This window comes from Poeciliopsis prolifica, unplaced genomic scaffold (assembly GCF_027474105.1).
Source record: "Poeciliopsis prolifica strain line A6 unplaced genomic scaffold, Auburn_PproV2 SCAFFOLD018, whole genome shotgun sequence".
Lineage (NCBI taxonomy): Eukaryota > Metazoa > Chordata > Actinopteri > Cyprinodontiformes > Poeciliidae > Poeciliopsis > Poeciliopsis prolifica.
Genome location: NW_026562393.1, coordinates 8852442 through 8875032, shown reverse-complemented (window position 1 = coordinate 8875032; position 22591 = coordinate 8852442). Strand labels below are relative to the sequence as shown.

At 37.9% G+C, this 22591-nt stretch overlaps 1 protein-coding gene across 8 annotated transcripts in view; it reads left to right on the top strand.

Moving 5' to 3' along the window:
- The window catches only part of pald1a (phosphatase domain containing paladin 1a), a 45210-nt gene that overhangs the window by 3059 nt on the left and 19560 nt on the right, over positions 1 to 22591 (top strand). Inside the window, exons 1-19 of one of the 8 annotated variants that reach the window (XM_055042932.1) lie at positions 5362 to 5661; positions 5745 to 5781; positions 8086 to 8271; positions 8460 to 8562; positions 9513 to 9692; positions 10090 to 10254; positions 10333 to 10493; positions 12417 to 12492; positions 13187 to 13344; positions 13460 to 13556; positions 14863 to 14967; positions 15070 to 15165; positions 15243 to 15377; positions 16323 to 16439; positions 17751 to 17930; positions 18026 to 18223; positions 18586 to 18726; positions 18820 to 18891; positions 21638 to 21778. In XM_055042932.1, the coding sequence (XP_054898907.1) occupies positions 5571 to 5661; positions 5745 to 5781; positions 8086 to 8271; positions 8460 to 8562; positions 9513 to 9692; positions 10090 to 10254; positions 10333 to 10493; positions 12417 to 12492; positions 13187 to 13344; positions 13460 to 13556; positions 14863 to 14967; positions 15070 to 15165; positions 15243 to 15377; positions 16323 to 16439; positions 17751 to 17930; positions 18026 to 18223; positions 18586 to 18726; positions 18820 to 18891; positions 21638 to 21778 (2439 nt within the window). In that variant the 5' untranslated portion in view covers positions 5362 to 5570. Of the gene's footprint in view, positions 1 to 659; positions 1013 to 5361; positions 5662 to 5744; positions 5782 to 7817; positions 7960 to 8085; positions 8272 to 8459; positions 8563 to 9512; positions 9693 to 10086; positions 10255 to 10332; positions 10494 to 12416; positions 12493 to 13186; positions 13345 to 13459; positions 13557 to 14862; positions 14968 to 15069; positions 15166 to 15242; positions 15378 to 16322; positions 16440 to 17750; positions 17931 to 18025; positions 18224 to 18585; positions 18727 to 18819; positions 18892 to 21637; positions 21779 to 22591 lie in introns of those variants that run through there. The other 7 variants (XM_055042931.1, XM_055042927.1, XM_055042925.1 and 4 more) reach the window with 7 other exon arrangements.

The window sequence follows — 22591 nt, the reverse complement described above, 5'->3', positions numbered from 1 at the left end:
AGCTATAGTCATAAGCTTTACAAACAACATCTTACAGATTTTTATTTGTAAACAAAACTGAAATCTTTTATCTTCCCCCCCCCCTTGCAATTATGCAACACTGTGTGTCGGTTTGTCCCAATAGAACCAGTTTTGTTTGTGGTTATAATCTAGGAAAATGTGGAAAAGTTATGCACGGCACTGCATTTCGTCCGGTGTGTGGTTTTCGTCTGCGTATTTCCATGAAGAAGTGGTTTGAGATGGTAGGGTTATAATTACAGGCAGTACGTCAGACAGCCGTTTGCAGCTGAAGCTCAGGCTTTAATCCAAGTATTTGCCCAGCTGTTAGCCTGTTTGCCTTCAGCATGCCGTGTGTTAACTGCTAATGAATGGAGTAATTAGAGCTTTGTAGTGAATCAGGCTTGTGTGATGTCATCTGTGTGCAGTTGTTAGTAATTGTCAGAGTTTATGCTACGCTGGGTCAGTGAGGGTCGACTGTAACAGTTACGGTTCATTCCTATATGAAAAGATCAGCCATGTGTTTGAAAGGTGCACCACTGCCAGGCGGGGGCTCTGGCAGTGAACTGGATGATGAGTAAGCCTCTCTGGACCCGCCTCCACATCCTCTCCTTACACATATACACACACACACACACACAAATAAACCCGGTCATGCACGAGCAGCTTTGCCCCCCGTGCATATGGGATGCGTTCAAAAAAGTAACAGACAGCAAACAAGCGGAGCATACCTTTGCACACCTACACCTCTAAACACTTCCTGCTGGGATCTGTCCCGAGTGAAGGACCCGCTTTGTAAGGACACGCTAATAATGCAGAGACTGCCACCTGCTGTAGTTTGATCGGCAGGCAGAGACGAATTGCCTCACAGATCTTCAGAGAGAGATGCCAGAGAGGACGTGTGACTGAGACCGGTCGTCCGCTGCCTGGAGAGCTGTCAGTTTGTTTTCAACCTCAAATCTGAGTTTTCCACTTGTGAGCCTCTCAGAGGGTGGAGCGAAGATCTGAATGTCAGGTACAGTTGGGACTGTAGAGTTCTGTTGGCTGTACGGGAAATTTCAGATTGTTAGTTTGATAGTACTCTACTGCAAGCTTGGATGCATTGATAATTTCTTGTGGACAAAATGGGTTTTTGCAGTTGCACAGGTCTGAGCTGCAAGTGAGGGAAACAAATCTGAGTAAAATCTCACCGATGCAGGCAGAAGGCAGATTTTTTAGGCGACAGACGGAAACGCTGACAGAACGTTGCGGTCGGACACTTCGGTTTGAAGGAGAAAATAAAACCATATTTTACTGCAGCCTTGAAATAGGAACGCTGAAATTGCCAGCCTGACATAGAATCAATTACAGGCTGGGATTTTAAAAATAGAATCACTTGGTCTTTTTTTCTTTTCCTTTCCTCTTCTTTTTAGTGATATGCAGAATTATGCAAGTTATTCATGTGATTTATGACACATGTCTAAACTAAAAGGCACCTTTCCCATTAGTTTTTGTATTGGTTTCATCTTACAGTTAAAAATGAGTTTCACGTCTTTTGATCAGATTTGCAAGCAGAACAATAGCACTGCTTGGTTTCCTCTTTACAAGCTGTTTATTTTTTTTCTCGTTTTCTTTTTAGAAACAAAGACAAACATCGCTGCTGCAAGTTGACATGAATGCACAATGAGTTGAGTTAGCTAAAGGAAAAACAAAATGAAAGAAAAAAAATATTTTTGCAGAGGAAGCACTGAGCTCATTTCCAGTTAGATCTCTGATATTTCATCTCAGGAACTTGCTGTGTCCTGTAGAGCCACGCTTGTGCCTAACCCTTAACCTCATTGGGTGTACATGCATACAGCTGTAGAGTGGAAGCTTCACAGAATACTGCTGAGCGTTTCCTATGAGCTAGCCTCCCCTCTCGTTTTGCCATGCAACTGAGTTACGGTTCCTGTTGTTTACAGTAATGAGATTGTTATGAGTTTTTTATTTTGTTTCATGTCGGAATTGAATCATACATGTTGTGATCTGATTATATGGGTTTTTTTTTTGGTCTTGTTTGTTCAGTCTCTCAACCTTAACATTGGCAGACTGAATAAGTCGCCTCCATGGAGACAAACGGGGTCCCTTAATGTAATGACCAATGTTGCACAACAAGTGAATTGAATTTGACATCTTTTGTGGGTTGTGCAACCACGCTTGTGGCGTTGTGCTCAACCTTGGTATGGGATGTGGTGTTGAAAGACCTCTGTATGTGTCACGGAGTGTATCTCTTTCTTGAACCAATGTATGTCTTCTGAATGAAGCGTGCTCCGCATCCTTCCTCTAGGCCAACAACAGATGCATCCTGCAGCTGCAAGCTCCTTCCTGTGTGCAAGGGGACCCTTTTGTGTTAAGATGCAGCTACAGCGAAGTTGGGACACCCAATGAATTTAAATGGAGCAGGCCTGAATGGAGCAATGCTAGTTGGCTGGCAGGCGGTTCTGTTTTCCATGGTTTACTACACTACATTTAAGCGCCTGCAGTAGACAGTTTCAAAGTAAACATGGATAATCATGCAAACATGTTCATACTTCTTGAACTTTCATATTTTATGATATTACAACCACAAATCTTTGTGATTTTTGTGTGTGTACATTTTATGATAAAAATGATAAAAAATATATATATAATAAAATACTATTACTGGTACTTTATTTTTAGTTAACTGTATGGCTTGACTTCATGCTACAGCATTCACAAATACTGTTCTTGAAAACATTCCCATTTTAAAAAGGCCTCTTCAGGCCACCATAAAGAAATGTGATTTATATTAGTAAACCTCACACAATCACTGCATTTAATTCTAGTTTTAAATTTACTGATATTTATTGATGTTCTTGTGGTACAAACAGTAAAAATAATACACAATTTACATTCCACTTGATAATTAGACAGTGCTTTTTGTTAGTATACATCTTACAATTTAATTAAAATACATTGATGTTTGTGGTTGTAACATGAGCTAAAATAACTCTTTATTAGTCAGGAAATGTAAGTTGTCATGACAGAAAGTGCACAGTAAAAAATAAGTGTAACAGAAACAGAAAAACAGAATGAAACCGTACAATGTAGAAAACACCATACAAGCCAAGTAACAATATAAATTTAGAAAATATAAATCAGGAAATAATAAATAACAAAAGATAGAAAAGTTAAATAGACATGAATATTTTTGCTAGGCACTTTAAATTAGGACTTAAAAATCATTATTACAACTGTTTGCATTGGTAAAGAAAATATTTACGATGCAAGCGTGGCACTTCTGTAGCCGACATGAAGGATTAACAGCTTCTCTGATGAGCTGGCATTATTGGCCCTTCAGGAGGCTGTTTATGACGGAGGGCTATTTCTACTCAGGCCTCCGCCCGACTGCCTGCTTTGGAAGTCTGGGTTTGCCTTTGCTGAAATCACTAGTTGCTTAGGAGTTGGCTGCGCTTGTGTGTATCAGGGACTTCCGTGCTGAAAAAACGTGAACTCTTTAGTCTTGCGGTGGCAGAGCTGACAGAGAGTAAGGTGAGGCGGAGGAGGCTTTCTGATGCACCAAATTCAGTCTGAAACTTGTTCTGCAGCAGCAGTAATGTGACATTTCCTTAACAGGCCTTTGAAAATAAAGTATCGTGAAGTTATCAGGCAGCTTGTTTTTGGCAAAACTACAAAGAACAGGCTTTGGAAGGCCATTAAGTGTTTGAAGGATACCTACTAATTAAATGGTGCAAAGTAAGTGACTGAAGATATTTTGGGGGCTTTTTAGTACTTTGATGTTGAAAACCCCTTCATCATCATTTTTACAATCTTTTCTCCTGGGTTTAGGCTGGTAGCCAAAAGTAACTTTTCCATGTCCAAAATGACAAAATATGCAAACAAAAGGTTGCACAAAGATGGTGTTGTATTTGGAACACAGAACTTAAACAATGACATGAAACAAAATGGTGATTCAAGACAAATGTAGGTGTGGGAAAATCTTCTGCTTGAATTTAAGTTCATGAGTTGAAGATTTATGTTGTGTTTTTTCCAATGACGAGGAGAAATGTTACGCAGTTGCTTGGAGACCTTGGAGACTGGCATTTTACCCAGGCATTTAAAAGCACGAGTCTGCCTGAAAATTACCGTAGTGGGGAATGACTGCTTGCGACAAAAATGTGACTTTAAAATGCTAAAATTCTGTCCATATTCAGATGGTATAAGAATTCTTCATCTTTACCAAATTCTATAAGTAACTGTCAATAGAAAACTTTGCGCTAGCGAGTCATGCAGTTTTTTTGTTTTTTATTTATTTTTTTTATCAGTGATCAGTTTTTGCTTAACACATCAATGTGGACCACCGGAATGTTAACTGTGAAAACATATTTCTGAAGACACTCTCTGTGATACTATTCACACGTTAACACTCTATATGCTATTAGTTTACCCACAAAAACATGCTACTTAGGCCCTACAATTTAAAATACTAAGACGATATCTACAAATGTTCTTTTTAACTTGGCTCAGACACAGAGAAAAGTCTGATGCTGATAAGGCTATGACAAGACAGTAGTTACTTGATAAACAAGTTGCCATGTCAGATTGCCATGGTGACCTCACTGTTGACTATATATAGCTAAATTATGGCATTACTTACGTTGCGTGATTATCTCTCAGCTTTGGGTTCTTGCTTCCCTTAAATTCAAGCTAAACAAGTTTACCTCTTCACCCACCTGAAGCTTAGTTCCTCAAACTTGACCTTTCTTTCATGAACTTTGTAGTCTTTTTTCTTTGTCTCCAGTTAGCATGCAACTGGACATATACCCACAAAAATTTGTTTTTTCCTTGCCATGAAAACCGATCATATTTCCATCTGGTGTGCATATATGGTAGTGAACTCCTCTTATCGAGGATATGACTCATAAGGCACCATTTGTTTCACAAAAATAGGTTTTAATTGCTCGAAAAATGTTAAACTTCAAGTTATGATCAGATGTGTTCGATACTTTTGAAATTATTGTTTTTTTTGCCTTCAACGTATGATGCAATATGCCTTTTACAATAACTATAGTAACATCTTAGTGGTTTAATTACAGAAATAGATTTGTTTGCATGTACTCTTTGTCTAGTCATTGTCGGGTTCCAACTGACTGATACTAACTTTTCTAAGCTTTGTTTAATCAATAATGACGTAACAAATCAAAATAGTTGTATAAAAGTTATGTTTTTATAATTACAGCTTATAATATTGTTTTTCTCTCCGAGAAGTCTTTATTCTGCATGCCCCCTATGAGAAGAGAGCTAAACTTGAGCCATCTGGCCACCAGATGTACGACAACTTCCTCCACTCCCCTCCGTAGAGACTCAATTCTCCTGCCTAAATCCACTTCCCGACTTCAGACAGGAGATAGCACGCAGCAGAGCAGGACGTTGTCTGAAAACTTTGAGTTTTCTTTCTTTCTTCCTCTCTTCTTTTTTCTTCATTGAATGCCAAGCTGTCAGGGACTCTGATTTCCCGTGAGGGGTGTTTCCCACCGTCTGAGGGGGGCGGGCGACGGGATTCCAGAGAGGAATATATTTCTTCTTTAGATGGGATGCCAAGTTCTCACACTCTTTTCGGACCATGGCGGAAAACAAGCAGCAGAGAAAAAGTCCTGGATGTGGAGATCGCTCCTCGTCTCATTTGTAAGATATCAGATTTAGTGGAGCGTCGTGCTGTAAAGGGTTGTTATTTTAAAAAAAATTAAAAATTTCATCTGTTTTTCTAGTAGTGGCTGCAGATTTTTGGCAGCTAGGATGCTTTTGGTCTGTGGCAAAGACTGAAATAGATGTGGGCAGATGGAGCAAACTGCTCTTTTAAAAAGATTGCTTGCTTTTGTGGGAGCTGGGTTAGGAGTTTACTTTTCTGTTTTTTATTTATATTGCCTAAAAGCTGCAAAATGATTTTAAAATGTCCGGAGAGGAAAAGAAAAAAAAAAATTAGCCTGTTGTTTTAACAGTTTGCGGTTCAGAGAAGTGAATCTTTTCATTGGCTTGAAAGCTTTTCTGACTACAAGGTTGATCTACCCACTCACCTCCAGACGCAACAACGAGGAGAGTGGCTGTGACTCATCCGGCATCTCTCTCTGCACAGCCAGAGACGAATTGTATTCAAAGCTGGAGATCACACAGAGATGCTTTGAGCTTAAATGGCTGAATTCATCTGAACTGTGTGGCAACGAGTTTGTTTTCATTTTGAATGAAACATGTTTGGGTTATGATGAGGATTGTTTACACTCAGCATTTAGTTCTTTTTTATTTGTAGCTTCCTGAATTAGGGCTGATGTTTTGCTCCTGACTCTGAGGGTTTGTTTATCTGCAGAGTGTCCTGAAAAAAAAACAGTTTTATTCAAACGGAAGGAGATAAGTGTGGAACTCGTGGCAGGCTCATGTGAGCTTCTATTTTAAGTTGCATGGGTGCAATAGAAACATTTTTATACTTTTCTCTAATGTCCTATGTTTGAAATCCAAATGAAAGCAAGTTGTCTTAAAATTAATTTCAGCCACTAAATCAATAACAAGATGTATTGCGATAGACACATGATCATTATAAATATGTAATACGTTTGATTCAATGTTTAATAGTTTCACTAAACTCCAAACCGATCCAGAACCACACAGCTTTCTGGGGGATGTAGGCAGATAAAAAGGCATTAGCTACTCAACGTCTCACGGTCTAGCTAACTCACTCATTCATTCTTTGGTTACCTAGCAACAACCTGTAGACTAACTTGTGCAGCAGCAGTTTCAAGTTTTGCCAGGAACCTCAGTTTTTTTTTTTTTTTTTTTTTAAATCTGATTGGTGTAAAACTTGATTTAAAACTTTATGTTCACAGTTTTCTACTTAATAGTTATGCATATAAAAGTCAATAAAATACATCCAGGCTTGTGATTCTAATGTGAGGAACTTTACATTAGTTTCAGTGGTGGAGAACGTAAATCTTAACGATTGACCTTCTCACGTTCACCTCATGTTCTACCTTTCATTAGCATCTCTGGCTTCCGGATTTATGAGTTCTTCTGAATCTATTAAAGAAGTTACAAAAATTTTGTTTTGCTTTGCTTCACGGTTTTATAATTCTGGTCTAATAAGCATTAATATTATTGCTCGTTTTGGACTCTTCTGTCTTCCAGGGTTGTTTTAGAAATTTAATTGCCATTAAGAATGTTTGGGAAAAGGCTGGGATTTTTGATTTCAGTATTGTCCAGGTTTTGATAAGTGTGTAAAAAGAAAGTAGTGTGGAAAATACTATGTATTCTCAGGCTTTTTGTGCTCTGCCCCTTTAAAATTATACCATCAATACATCAAGCTGATCAGTTAGATGTTTTGATGGGCATCTAACTCATTAATTATTAAATAATTAAAATCATTTTAATTATTATTAACATATTCTAGTATAAATTTTAGCAATTATATTGTTAAAATTGTTTTATTTTAACAATATAAAATATACAAATAATTATACCTGCTATCTAGTAAAACAATGATCATATTAGATAATTATTGTTAAATGATCTAGTATAATTTTAACAATAATAGTAGTTAATAGTAGCCTATTGTTAAAAACAAAACTGTCAATTTTGTGCATATAATTTTTAATATTCAATAGAATTTACTAACTGATAATTAAAAATATCCAGCGGTATTGCAAAAACTAGTGAAATAAATGTCTCAGTGATGATTTTTTCTTTGAAACAGGCAGAGGTTTATTGATATGAGCTAGCCAACAGCCAATGTATTGTATTTGTGTAGGAGATAATATTTTGGTTTAAACGACAACAATAAAATGCATAGATGTGGTGGACTCACCAACTGTCAACAAAACCTTTTTTTTTATTTGAAAAATGCTCTGCAAATAACTGTAAAATTCACATTTTCTTGTTTAGTTAATTTCAATTTAATTTGACAGACTACCACCACTGTCTTCTACATCTTGCTGAAGTGTGAGACATTCTCTTCACAACTTAAACCTCTTTTTAAGTGACATTAGGCCTTGTTGCTGTCACCCTCGCATACATTCAAGAGTGTTTTCTTCCTGTCTCTGAGTCTCAAATTGATATAATTCGCAGCAGTTTGTGGAGCATGGGTACAACTGCCAGCGCTGCCCCACAGCCTGTTGATGTAGCGCCGCCGCTTGACAACGTCCACGCCAACGGGATGGCCCATAACAGCATGAGTCCAGTCCACATGGTCAACATCCACAACAGCAAAGCCAAGTCCATTATCACCAACAAGGTTGCCCCGGTCGTCATCACGTAAGTCCCTCCTGCTGACCTGCGTTCTCACAGTTGGGTGTTAATCCTGTTTGATCACTGTGGTGACATCCAACCCATCTCCAACATCCAGGCGAAACGTTTGCCCCTGTTATCATCTCGTTTGTCTGCTTGGACCGAGCAAATAGTAGCTGATAATTAAACATGCCCCTTTTTTGTGTTTTACACAGCTATAACTGCAGACAAGAGTTTCAAATCCATGACAACATCCTAAAAGCCAACTACAAGGTTGGTCGGATATCGGACTCCTTGCCTGAGCATTACCTGGTTAAGGTAAGGGCTACTCAAGCTTCAAGCTTGATTAAGTCACAACAAGGTGCCACCTTATCTTTAAAAGCTGTGGAGGAATCTCACCTGTTTCTTTGTCTGCTGTTTTCACATCTTCATGTCCAAATTGCAGTGCTGTGTTGCAACATTGTTATTCGTTTTTTTGTGATCAGAGGCAGTCATTGAAACAGAACTGTTGGCACCCGAATAACAAGACTTTGATGTACTCTGTGACCTCTCCTGCATTAACTTTTTTGTTGGGGTTTAACCCGAAACTTCTGTTCATAAGTGGGAGAAAACCAGGGTATGTTTCCTCAAAAAGTATAAAAAGCATGTTTTACTTTTTGTTTTGAAGATCAAATATTCAGCGGAGTTTCCCAATTTTTTTCCCCTCTATGTAGAATCCCCATGAAGAACTAAGAATGTCATTGAGAATGTCCTTTTGAAAAGCTTCTCACATCTCTGTGGATTCTCTGACCTAATTTTTCTGATTCTGAAATGTTTCTCTGATACTGAGCTGATTGGGGAAAAAAAAATTTGATTTTGATCAACTGGATTTCCCAATGCATCTAATTTGTTCCTGAATACACATCTTTAACTTTTAAATTTAAAATTTTTTTTTAGATTTTTGATTGTCTTTGGTATTGATTATACCTGGTTTAGTCTGGATTGTTGATTACCCTTTTTAAACAAGAAGACTTAGTTGTAGCAGTATCTCAAATGTCGACCCACTTATATACGTGTCTGAGGTGTTTAAGGTGATTCTTTGTTCAGGAGAGTGTGAAAAGCAGAGCAGAGATTTAAACTATTGAGACAAACTAGCCAGACTGTGTCAGCTGTGTTGTTTTTTTGCTAACAGTGTAGGTCAAGAACTTGTAAAATGACTAAGAAGAGGGGAAACAAGAAAACTTTTATCAGGGTTAAAAGTTTCAGATTCAGATGAATGTTGTTTCCAGGGTGAATACTTCATGGTGCAGGATGTGTACAGCAAAGCAGATGTGCTAAACACAACAAGCAGCTATGGAGCCCCCAACTTCCGCCAGGTGAAGGGAACCTACCCGCTGTATGGAATGGGTCAGCCAACCTTGAATGGCTTCAAACAGGTTCTCCAGAGACTTCAATCCCAAGGACAGCAGGTGATCTCTCTGTCTCTCTCTCTTTTTTTTTTTGTTTTGTTTGTTTTTAAACTTGACTGGCTTGAACTGAGGACTCCTTGTCTTCCGTTGACACAAATGGCTAGCAAATGATCGGAAAGAGCTTACCGTGTTGGAATGTGTGGCGTTCTTTCAGTGTTGTCAGTAAATATTTGAGTCCTCGGAGGAAGCTATGGCTCAGCTGAGGAATTGAGCAAACATTAAGCTCAATTCTTAATGTTGAATTGAGCTTAATGTGTCCACTAAGACATTATGATTATTACTACAAAAGGCTTATTTATACTTGTGCTAAATTCCATGCATGAATATGTAATCCTGCTAGTTTCCCCAAGAAATATTACACTTGGATGTTGTTTTTTACGTTTCTGTTTCCCAGCAGGAGATTATCTTCTTCTGCATACGAGAGGAGCCAGTGGTTTTCCTTCATAAGGACGACGACTTTGTGCCGTACACCCCGCGTAGGAAAGAAAACCTACATGAGAACCTTCAAGGATTGCAAGGAGAGGAGACAGTAGAAAGCCTGGAGCTGAGCATCAGAAATGAGGTAGCAAACATATTCAGTTTCTACATAGGAGAATAAAAACATTTGAGATGTGACTGAGTGAAGGTTCTTCCTATACAGCTCCACGACTTTGCAAAGCTCAGCAAAAACACCTTATATGTCTACAACGACATCGAGTTCTTCAAAGATGAGCCACAGAAGATGTCCATAACGTGCGAGGAGGACATTCACGTGACGGAGGAGGTCTATAAGAGGCCGATGTTCACCATGCAAGGTTACAGGTTGGTTGTCGGTTTTCACACATCATGGCTTCCTGTATTTTGTTTGCATTGTTTTTCTTAGACATGGAGACATTTAAACAAATAAGTTCAGATTGAAAATAAACTATAATTATTTCATAAAATTTACTAGATAGTTTGTCTCCATTGTAATGTTTTCTTAATCTTTTTTAGTTTTCTTCAGTCATTAAAAATGTGGTATTGCTGGAACAAACTGGCTGCTTTGCTATGGTACTTGAAAATAATTTAGACTTAAGTATCTGAGTGGGTGTTCAGCTGTTAAAATGGCCAAGCTGTAAACAGGCCAGTACCAGTCAGTAGTTGATTGATTGGTGTGTGCCTACTGAAGATGGGGGCATCCTGTTTGTTGATTTATTGACATGATCTCCACACTTCCGTTTAAGGGACAGAAGGTTGTTCAATGAAGCAAAATGCTTTGATGTACAGTACCTTGCTTCTCTTCATGCTTCTTGAACCTTTTCTTATTTCATCATGATGCAACCACAAACCTCAACGTGTTTTGTAATTCAAAGAACTATCTTCTTCTGCAGACCAGTTTTGCACATTTAGAGCTCAACATTTGTGTCCTTTCTTCTTAAAATAACTTGAATTCAATCAGCTTGAGTGGAAGGCGATCTGCAACATTTTTAAATTCTTGACACAGATTTGTCATTGCCTTTGAGCGCATGACCCAACCCAACCCTCAGACCAGCTTTTCTCTTCCTGCTAAAGAAGAGCATACCTACAGAGCAGTGGTATGCTGTATAAGGTTTACACCACATCACTGTTTTGAAAGTAGGACAAAAAGTTCGTTTTTGGTCTTACTTGAGCAAAGCACCCTCATCATGCACATGTTGGTTGTTTACCCCCAAATCAAATTGTTTGTTACTAACTGCAACCAGAACTTCTTTAACTTTTTTTTTTTTATTGTGACAAACTTTTTTCCATTGTGAAAAAAATAGAGATTTGCTGAGAAATATATCCATTCAAAAACAACAAACTTTTGAAATTTAATAGTAAAGTATTTTTACCACTTTTAATAAATACAGTTTATGGATTGCGTGATTAATGGTTCCTAAATAAATATATATGGTTGTCCTAAATATATATATATATATATATATATATATATATATATATATATATATATATATATATATATATATATATATATATATATATATATATATATAAATCAGAGGAAAGCCGTTGTGGTAGATGTAGCAATACCAAGTGATTGCAATATCAGGAAAAAGGAGCACGAGAAACTGGAGAAATACCAGGGCCTCAGGGAAGAACTGGAGAGGGCCTGGAACGTGAAGACCACAGTGGTGCCTGTGGTCATCGGGGCCCTCGGGGCAGTAACCCCCAAACTGGAGCAGTGGCTACAACAGATCCCAGGAACAACATCAGAAATCTCAGTCCAGAAATGTGCAGTCCTTGGCACAGCCAAGATACTGCGCAGAACCCTCAAGCTCCCAGGCCTCTGGTAGAGGACCCGAGCTCAGAGGATAAGAACCACCCGCGGTGGGTGAGAAGGGAATTTATATATATATATAATTTTGTAAATTAAAATTTTTAAAGAAGGATTTATGTTGAACCTTGTATCCTTTTTCTAATGTACATAACTTGGTATTGTTCTGTCATATTAAAGCTCATTAGAGTTTAAATTGACAAACTGTGGCTAAAGTTGAGGGATGTGAATACTTTTTTAATGCGCTGAAGTTCCATTTATCCAGTGATTCTGATCTTATGTCTTGCATACCTCCTTGTTTACTGCCAACCTGCTTTTCACCCTCATAAGTTAAATGAGGACTTGCAGAAGTTCATCTGCCTTTAAGTGTTTGCTTATATTCTACATAGCAATAGTATTGACATAACAAAGGCTGCAGGTTTCCCTCTGGGTAACTGTCTGTTGCACTGCAGGTACTTCAGATTACCACTACCAATGGAGGGAGCGCCATTGGAAGAAGATTTAGATGCATTTGTTAACATACTCAGGGTAAGCATATGTAAAAATCTCAGTCTGACAATTAAGCTACCCTTTTTTGGTTATGCTCTTCTTCCTGAATCTCATTCCCATTGGAGTTATTAATGACTAGAATACTGCAGGGTGTCTGCACTCTGTCACAAAGGTGGTGAAAAGGTCACACTGGCTTTTATTTAATCTATGTTTAAATCTGTCTTGCATGTGCAATCAATTACGTCATAAATGTGATTAAAATTTGAAGAAAGAAAGTCTGAAGTCACTTTATGTCCGCTCTTTAGTCATTGCACGGCCTGCTTTCTGTCCTGCCCTTCAGGATGTTTTCTTCTTCTCATTTTGCCCTTTTTTGGAGTGACTTGCAGCTGCTGATTGAGTTCCATGTGGTTGGAAAGTGGCTTGTACTTTTTTTTTTAAAACAGATTTTTAATGCAGTGCTCTTTCTTCTTAGTCAGCCTTTTTGTAAATCTCGCTCACTTATTATTTCCAAGATGTTAACATAATGACTCATGTAGAAGTAGTTTCAGATTTCTAAATCCTTCCTATTGATAGTATTTGGCTTCTTAAAACTGGGAAAATTACATGATTTTTGTGCAGAATGTTACTTCTACATCACTATAGTTTTGGCTTCATTCTGCGCAGTCCCACTTTTATTATTATAGACCGATTGCTGTCACAGCCTCTCTCTTCTCTGATGTGTTCTGCTTTGTAGGAGAATCCCAGCCTGTGTCTGGGCCGCAACGCGTCCAGAAGACTGCCGCCTACCCTGGTCTTCAGCTGCCAGGTGGGCGTCGGCCGCACCAACCTAGCCATGATTCTGGGCACGCTAGTCATGAAAAGACTCACAGGGGACTCACATCCCCCACCACAGTAAGAGTTTAAACACTCACCCACGCCTACAAGTTGTTTAATAGTACAGTGCCAAAAGACATTTCTATTGAAGTATTTATGGAATAAAATGTTAAATATTTGCCTTTTGTTACAGAGTTGGGGAGGCAGGTACTTCAGAGCCAAGACCACTTTTCCAAGTTATCCAGAATCTGATCAAAAGGTTGCCTAATGGACAGCAGCTTATGGAAGAGGTAATGATGTACACAAATTGGAAAAAGCATGCAGAATATGCACATTTGAAAGATCTGCATATTGGAGATGTGTCCTGCTTTGCACATCTTTTTTTTTGTGCAAAATTTGATGGATAATGTCAGTAATATAAATTGTTAAGGCTTGCAATTGATTATCAATTTGATTTTAGTCTGGGCCAATTTAACAAATAATATTGCTTTGATCTGCAGTAAGGCTTTCCATTTTAGCAGGTTGTACGTTTAATGTTTTTGTCCTGGTTGAAGGTAAACATTTCAAGTCTTTTTCAGTTTTATAGAATTTCATTCAGAGGTACGCTGCAGGTTCATCCTCCCATGAGTTCTCACAAACTTTCCCACAGCATAATGCTGCCACCACCATATTTCACAGGGGTTTTATGATTGGGTTAGTTTTTCTCCAGCATCATGTCCAATCATTTGAGATGTAATTATGTGTGGAATTGCAAGATTTTCTAGCACAAAACTGTGATTACTCACAGAGATGGACTTGTGAGAATGATCTCATGGGGTAAATCTCGCTCTGTGCGACATTACCAGTTGGTTTTCTGTTGTGATATCAGTGGGCTTCATTTATATGTTTTTCTCCATGCATTTTTAAAGAAACAAATTTATAGAGGAGATGTGTTTTTAGCATGCATATCTTGACTGCTTCTGGAATGACCAGCTGTGATTAGATTTCAATTACCCACACAACATACAAATAAACGCGAATGCTTTGCTCCATGTCAGGCGTCAACTGCACAGTGAGCAGATTTCCCGAGATCTGTGCATGTTATATAAATCACACCTTATTTATTAACACCAAGTTGAGCACACTTTTCATTTGTCCTAGAAACCCAAGATATTGTAGTTTCAGTTTTGTAGAGGAGCCAGATAGCAGACTTTAATTAAATGTTTAGTGCATAAAACAAAAAACTACTGCCAGGACTGATGAAATCCAGACCATTGGTGGAATATCAGATGTGATTGTCTTCATGATGGCCTTGGATGTTAACATGAGAGGTGCAGAGAGATTCCTCTGAATGATGAAGATTGATTTATTTCAATGCTGCTTTCTAAGAATTTTAGTTATTACCCAGAGATCAGAAGGAATTTGATCTGATTAATTTGTTCATACTGCCAACTCACCTAGGAAGCCTTGTAGGACGTTTAAAGCATTTTCAGTTAGAAATAAACCTTCCAGTATTGCATTTTAGTTTTCTAAATGTTTTTTAAACATGTTTGTGTGATATCTTGAATTGAAATTGCCTTAAAGAGGTCATAACAAGTATTTTTGCTCACTTTTCAGGTGGACCATGCTATTACCTTGTGCTCAGAGATGCACAACATTAAAGAAGCAATATATGAGAATGCAAGTAAACTGGAAGGGATTGGAGAAGATTACCAGACTCAAGTAAGTCGTGACTTTTTTTGCTGACAGCAAAAAAAGTTCACCACTTTGTACCAGATATGACTCTGTTAAACAGAAAATCAAACGTTATTTTTTTACTTTTAGGGAAGTGCTACCAAAGAGTACTTTCTCAACAGAACAAAGCAGAGCTTGGAGCGCTACTTCTACTTGATTGTATTTAATGCTTACCTTCATGAACAGGTAATGTTTGTTTCAACTTTATTAATACGATTTGCAGTTTTGTGATAAATCGGCTGTGACTCTGCTGTGTTTTGCAGTATCCCCTTGCCTTTATGTCCAACTTCAGTCAGTGGATGTGCTGCCACGCCTGGTTGTACAGGTTGCTGGCCTGCATGGACGTGTCCGAGCTGTCTGCTCCTGCCGAGCTGCTCACCAAAGGAGCCCGCGTCCTGGTGAGGAACCGAGAAGTCGGCAAAACATGCGCCAAATTTTGCTTACATTTTCTCGTGTTGTTGAAGTTCTTGGGATTTTGGCTTTAGATTCTACATTTTGTGTTGAAGGACATACTTCAACACAAGTATGTTGTGTTGATTAAGCTAAAAATTAATTATTAAATTTGCTTTTTTGATGTAAAACCAGAAATAGTGGCATGTTGTGTTGGATCAGACCATTCTTGTCTTTAAAATCAAGTAACCTATTTTTGTTTTTGTAGTTTTTATTTTGTATTTTTTAATGAGTCAATATATTTGCATTTTTCTCCATGAGTGTGAAGTTACATTAAAACAGAAAAAAGAATTAAAGATTGTTTACCAAGTCATTCTTCTGAACAATCCAGGGGTCATGCATTTTACTTGATTCCTTTTAGTCTTTTCTTTATCCCAATGCTGTCCTCCTTCCTTTTTGTCTTTCTTTATTCCTTGTGTCCTTTCTTATTCCACATTTGTTTCCATTCATCCTTGTTCTAATTTTGGTATTTCCATCCTTGTTTTTTTTTTGCTTTCTTCCTTCTTTTCCTGTGTTTTTAGTAATCCACTCACCTTGGAAATGGGATTCTGGAGAAGCTTTGGATGTTAACATGGGAAAATGTTTAGGAATCCTGAAAATTATTTTAGCTACATAAAATAAGTGCAACACTGGCTAACAGCACTGCTGCAGCATCCATTCTCATGATGAAATTATTAAGCTCCTGAACACATCTAAATGTATTCAAATCTGAATAATATTTTACCTTTTTTTTTAATCAATAATTTTCTCACGGTGAGATAAATTTCAATTCAAATGAGGTGCTGGTGTGCCCCCACGCCACCCTCCGCCTCCTAAGCTCTCATTTGTATCTTCACACACACTCTGCATTTGTTGGCGCTGTGATTAATGCGTGACTCCTTGTGTCTGAGCAGGTTGCAGATGAGTACTTGGCCCCCGACGTGCTCAGCACAATCAAAGAGATGAAGGTGGCCAACTTCAGACGAGTGCCCAAGATGCCTGTTTATGGAGTGGCTCAGCCGACATCAGAGGTGAAGTGCAGCTGCTGATTCTGTCGTCAAATTAGAACCAGTGATTTTAATCATCTGTCTGTGAGATGAAAGTCAAGCATCTTGAGATGAGTGAAAGATTCTGTTTCTGTCTAATCAATAATCTGCTCCTGCTTACATTTTGAGAGGATGCTGGGAAAATGAATAGACATGATCAGTTTATATACTCTCATTAACAGCTTGAAATATGGATTAGTTTAAAATTTTCAATGATGCATTTGATCCTATACTAAGATGCAGCTAATGTGTGTTTGTTTTTGTGCCAACAAAAACATTTCGCCTCGTAACGGAAGACCAACCAATTGATGAGTAATTTGCAGAGGTCCAATGAAATTGTGCGATGAATCAAGAGCAGGACTGGTATTGTAAATCCAGTAGCTCCTGCAGCTGTATGGCTGCACTGTGCGTAGCTTGAGATATTCCTTTAAATAAAAAATAAAAAAATGGAAGTCTTAGACCTGTGCCCTGGAAAGTTGCTTTCCGGTGAACATAAGCAACGCGTGTTACTGATGAGTACTTATGTCTAAAGGTAGCCGTTTTACAGGAACTGTTTGAAAAAAACATTTGCAATATGTATTTGTTTATGTTGCCATGCGGATTAAATTAAAAGTTAAAAAATCCTCAAGACAATGATCTTTCCATGTAAGTATCTTACATTGCAACGTGGGACACCTACAGCTTATAATCCAGTGTGGCTTGTAGAAGTACAAAATTGGTTTTCTCTCTGAAATTAGAGCATGCAACAGGAGTGCTCTGTAGTCTGGAATTTATGCTTGTTTGGATAGATGTCCTTTAGCTTGTTGCAGAGAAACCACATGCTTTCACATGTTAAGGATTTTTGTATAATTCTTTAGAAATGTTAGATCACTTGTTTAGCCCCAAATTGCTGAGTGTGGTTCATGCAACTTTTAAGCTTATTGTTAACCTTCCTTCTTCATTCCAAAATCAGTTTGAATGAGTTTGGGGTTCATTTTCCATTTGTAACACAAAACTGTGTAAATGGTATAGGTAAATGATAGGCTATTGTTACTTTTAAGCAATATTGATCGAGATGAGTTGAACTAAACCAGGAAAAACTGTGACAAGAATGATGGTTGAAACATGGAAATAACTTTGTATTCTAACAAGACAATGATCTTAAATACCCATCAATATTGACTTTAGAATGGTTCAATCTATCTGGCATTAAGAGTCTAGACGTCAAACCTTTTGAAATGTTTCATGATAATTTGGACGCTCACCACAGAAAGCTCTTCGGTCTGTTTGCCTAAATCTTGACCGTTCTTTCTGCAGGCCATTGGAGCAGTTCTTGCCCACCTAATGGATGAGAAGAGGAAGCACAACCACATTTTGTGGGTCAATGTGCAGGAGGAGTTGGCGCTCGAAGGAAATGGACAAATCTTCTTTCCCAGGGAACCCTCGTGTCTGGACCAGCACATCCCTGTCCCAACAAGTGACCCGCAGTTGTTACAAGTAAAATAGGAAAGAAGAAGAAAACAAATGCATATGAAAGAATTTACTTATGTTTTTCAAATTACAATGGGTGCCTGTCCCCACTTGTCCTGCAGAAATTGGAAACCTCACTGAAGGAAGAGATTCTGCGAGCTCAGAAATGGCTGGAGGTAACTCTGGAGCAGGAGAAACAGATGAAGATGTTTAAAAGCTGCCTGACCATTCAGGAGATCTTCAACCAGCACAAAGACTCCCACCAAGGCCTCGTGTACAAACGAATCCCTCTGCCGGACTGTAGCTCACCACGGGAAGAAGTAAGCATCCATCATCACTGACGTACCATTGGGTGTAATGGAGTACTAATGAGGTACTAAAGATGGCACAGACATTTTATTTAAAAATAAGTAGATATGGATGAAGGAAATCAGATGCAGGGCATTCAGTCTGGACAGGATAAAAAATAAGTTTAAGGCTCCCTCTGGTGGTTAGAAATGTAATTACATTTGAGTGACTATATTAAGCAAATTTCATCATGTCATTTCTCAACCTCTTAAATGTCATGTGGACATCAGTGTCCTAATAAAACCATGGTCTGACATAATTTATAGGGCAACAGTTAAACGGTTTCAGTGAAGCCAACATATCCTATAGTAATTTCTGACATTTTTATTCCCAGGATTTTGATAAGCTTCATGAGGCCATAAAGAATGCGTTAGCTGAAGATTCCCACTCAGCTTTTGTCTTTAATTGCGCCAATGGCAAAAGCAGAACTACAACTGCTATGGTTATTGCTGTGCTCACTCTCTGGCATTTTAAGGTAAGTAGCAGAATTATTAAACTTCTCTTTTTGGGCTTTCACAACAGCATCATTCAGGACTTTTTTTAACTGAAACCTGACCTGGGTTTGCAGGGCTTCCCAGAGTGCACAGATGATGAGATTGTCAGTGTTCCTGATGCCAAGTACACAAAGGGAGAGTTTGAGGTGTGTATGCTCAATACAAATATATTTATTTCTACAGAAAATGAGCAAGTGCACTCAAGACAAGTTTCTACATTTAACCATTTGTTTAAAGTCTTCATACTCTTTATCCATAGTAAGATTCAGCTCTTGGATGAATTGATTGTAATCATCTGTTGTAAATGTTTGTTACATATTTTCTATTGTTAAAATGCTTTAAAATTATTCTTATAATTTTATTTAAGTAATTTAAAAACATTTTTGCAGGCACAAAATTTTACCCATTAGTTTACATGTATTTCTAGTCTTGGGAAAAATCCAGCGTTTACTAATTTTACAACTGATGACTTTTGCAAATTATGTATGTAGTGGGTTGGGATTAATGAAACATATTTTTGGGAATTTGTGAAACTGCAATGTTATTTCTATTTCACTTTCATCACCACTCTGAGTTTTGGGTTAGTAAACTCTGTCTGTAAGTCGTTCCCTGAAGGTGGTGCTTTGTTGACATTTTATTGAGAGCAACTTGAGCTGAGACACAACTTAATCCATTTGAAGACAAATAATTTAAAAACACCTTGTTGTGCGGTTTATCCACTGGGTTTACAGTCAGTGCTTCAAATTGAAAGCAGCGATGAAGTCTTGTTAGAAGACATAGCTTCTCTCCTCTGGTCTGTTAATTAGAGGCAGTATTTTATCTTTTTGTTGGGTTTTTTTTCGCTCTTGGTTCAGCATCGACAATGAGTCAGTGGTTGGAACCTGCTGGTTGGGTCCTCAGCACAGGAGGCCACACTCTGCAGCCACACAATACCACACGTCAATCACAGCAGTGTGTCCATTGGATTTTCTCAGAGGCACAGAACGGTCGCCACAGAAACCTTGTCAGCCTCCAATTCAACCGCCTATAAAAATAGGATGTCGTAATCCCCTTTGAATTAACTGCTAAAAAAATGCTGTGATGGCTGCTAAGTCTGACACATTATTCAGTGGAAGAAAAGAAGCAGTTTTAAATAACCTCTACTTTCACCTATTTATGCCTATAAAATGTGCTTCATGCTAGAGCTTTTAACCTCAGCAGGCAATTTCTTTTGACTTTAACTTGCTGCTACTTGCTTTACATTCAACTCTACTCTACAAAGATTCTCTTGCTGATAATTTGGTAAACATGGTGGACAAATGTAGCCATTTAAAAGCATAGGATATCATCCAGAACTGTTAAAAACCTAAACTTTAAAAGTTAGTATTAGTTTTGCTCAATCAGATAACCTCAAGCTGGATACTTTGTCAGTATTATGGAATTTGTAGGTGATGCATATATGAGGAAATGCGCCAACTGTAAATGAAGATACATTGATGTGGTTATTGTTTACCACTGACAAAAAGAAGTGTAGCTGCTTTTTAAAACCTTTCAAACCATAATATATACCCATGTTAATAATAATGCTGACCAGTATTTCACAGACATATTGTAATTACAGTGTCAATATTCAGATTTAGAGTCTGTTTGTTAGAGTCTAACTGCAGTGGAGACTCACATCCAACACAGATTATAGTGCCTGAAGGTTACAGAGCATTAGCAACAAAGTTGAAAATAATAAAGTCAATGGACAATTTCAATAGTCCTGCATAGTTAGCAAATGCTATGCTTGAATTTGGTCTGTTTTCTCATGCTCTGTTGACTTATTTTTATTAGTGGTTTTTAGTTTGGGTAAAGTGACTGAAAATTCAAAGTTCTTAAACAAGAAATTATGCATTTATTGTCCTTGCTTACCCAGAGTGGTTGAATAAACACGTGTGCATTGATAGATCCTGAGGTAGTCTTCAATACTACTGAAATCTCTGAAATCTCCCATATCACTTTGAATTTCCTTTATTGCTTAAAATGTGCTATGTAAATAAAATGACCTTACCGACCTACTTTGCCTTATCAGTTATTATTTAGGTAAATATTTTGATTATCTGCTAACCCAAGTCAATGACTTACAGTGGGAGATATAACAGCCAAGAATGAATTTTTAAATAATGTACAATGAAGTTTGGTGCAATCTGGGACAAATTTTGAGATAATTTTTGCATCAAAAACACTGAAAAACATTTTCTGTCTGCAATGTCCCCTTTTTGACTTTTCAATTTCTGCCACCAAGGAAGAATAATAATAATAAAAAAATGTAGTGACCGCTTTCTGTGACACTGTTTTTATGGTTTAACGTCATGTGCATGTGTTGCTGGACACACTCCCTTTTTCTGCGGGGTCAACACTATAAATGAACACAATGACACACATTTGCACCAGTGCGCTAATTGGGTCAGGACAGACAAGCTGTGTTCTTTACAACTGACCTAAGTTTCAAACCCAAGCCAAGAGAAATGTCTCCTGTTTTGTATGCATGCTTTTGAGATCAAAACGTACATCAAAACAAATGGGTTTGTATCTGATATGTGTGTTTTCTGTAAAGAGTTTAAAAAAAACACAGACACACACTCATAATTTTCTTCCTCTTCACAGCTTTACACTAGTTTTTGTTGGGCCAGAGAAAATATATTACAGTTTGCGGAGTAGTTGTGGAGAAACTTTAATTAGGTTTATGATTAAAGTTCATGGATATCAATCATGAAGTTTATTTGTATAGCACATTGCAGCAACATGTCAGTTCAAAATGTCTTACGTTGTTAAAACATAAATATATAAACACATTATAGAGTCAATAATATAAATCCCTTTAAAAAGTACTGCATAAAGTGCATGTGCATTGTTTCTGCTTATCTGCAGGTTGTTATGCGAGTGGTTCGTCTTCTCCCCGATGGCCACAAGAGGAAGAAAGAGGTAGACCTGGCACTGGATTCTGTCAGTGAGACCATGACCCCCATGCACTATCATCTGAGAGAGATGATCATCTCCATTTACAGACAGGTACATCCCAAAACATCAATTTTTACTTGAAATGTTACTAAAGTAGAAACGAAACAGACTTGTAAGTTAGACAAATCTTCAACAAAAGGTTTAAACTGAGGATTAAGAGTATTTGCAGAGAGTTATCTCAGAAGATAGTCATATGTGAAAACACATGCATTGTATTTTAATGTAGATTCCTTTTGCTCTCAGTGACAAGCAACAGTTAAGATGATTTATTTGCAGTTGCACAAGAAGACCTGCAGATGGCCTCCGTGCTACAAATTTATGTGTCTGCTACTTTTTGTGGAAAATAATAGTGACCCAACGCATCTCATCTCTGAAATTAAATGGAATTCCCTTGGATTAATGGAAAACAGTAGAGTGGGAGTTGTGCCGGAAAAGATGAGGATTTTAGAGGTTAACCTGTTGGAAATATTTGATTTTCAAGCTTTAAACATTGTTACAGACCACATCATATCAGTGTTAGCTGCTTCCTTTGCCATAAACCATGAATGTGTTTTAATACAAAAAAGACATGCAAGAACTGCCAAGAAAGAGACTAATTTAAAGATTCTGATCATGAAAACAGTACTGAGAGCTGCTGCAAGGAGCTTTCATCTTGTGTTTTAATTATAAGAGTACAAAGAGAGCGAAAGCAGTAGAGGTTTCGATTTCTCTCTGAATTTTTTTATTTTTTTTGTACCTTCACGTCTACAGCTCTGTTTAAGCCATTTGTAATGCAGACTAATCATGGTGCCTATGTGCACCGTCAGCTGCCCTCGGCACACGGGAGGCGCCCGGTCCTGTCTCCACCGTATCAATGGGTCTCAT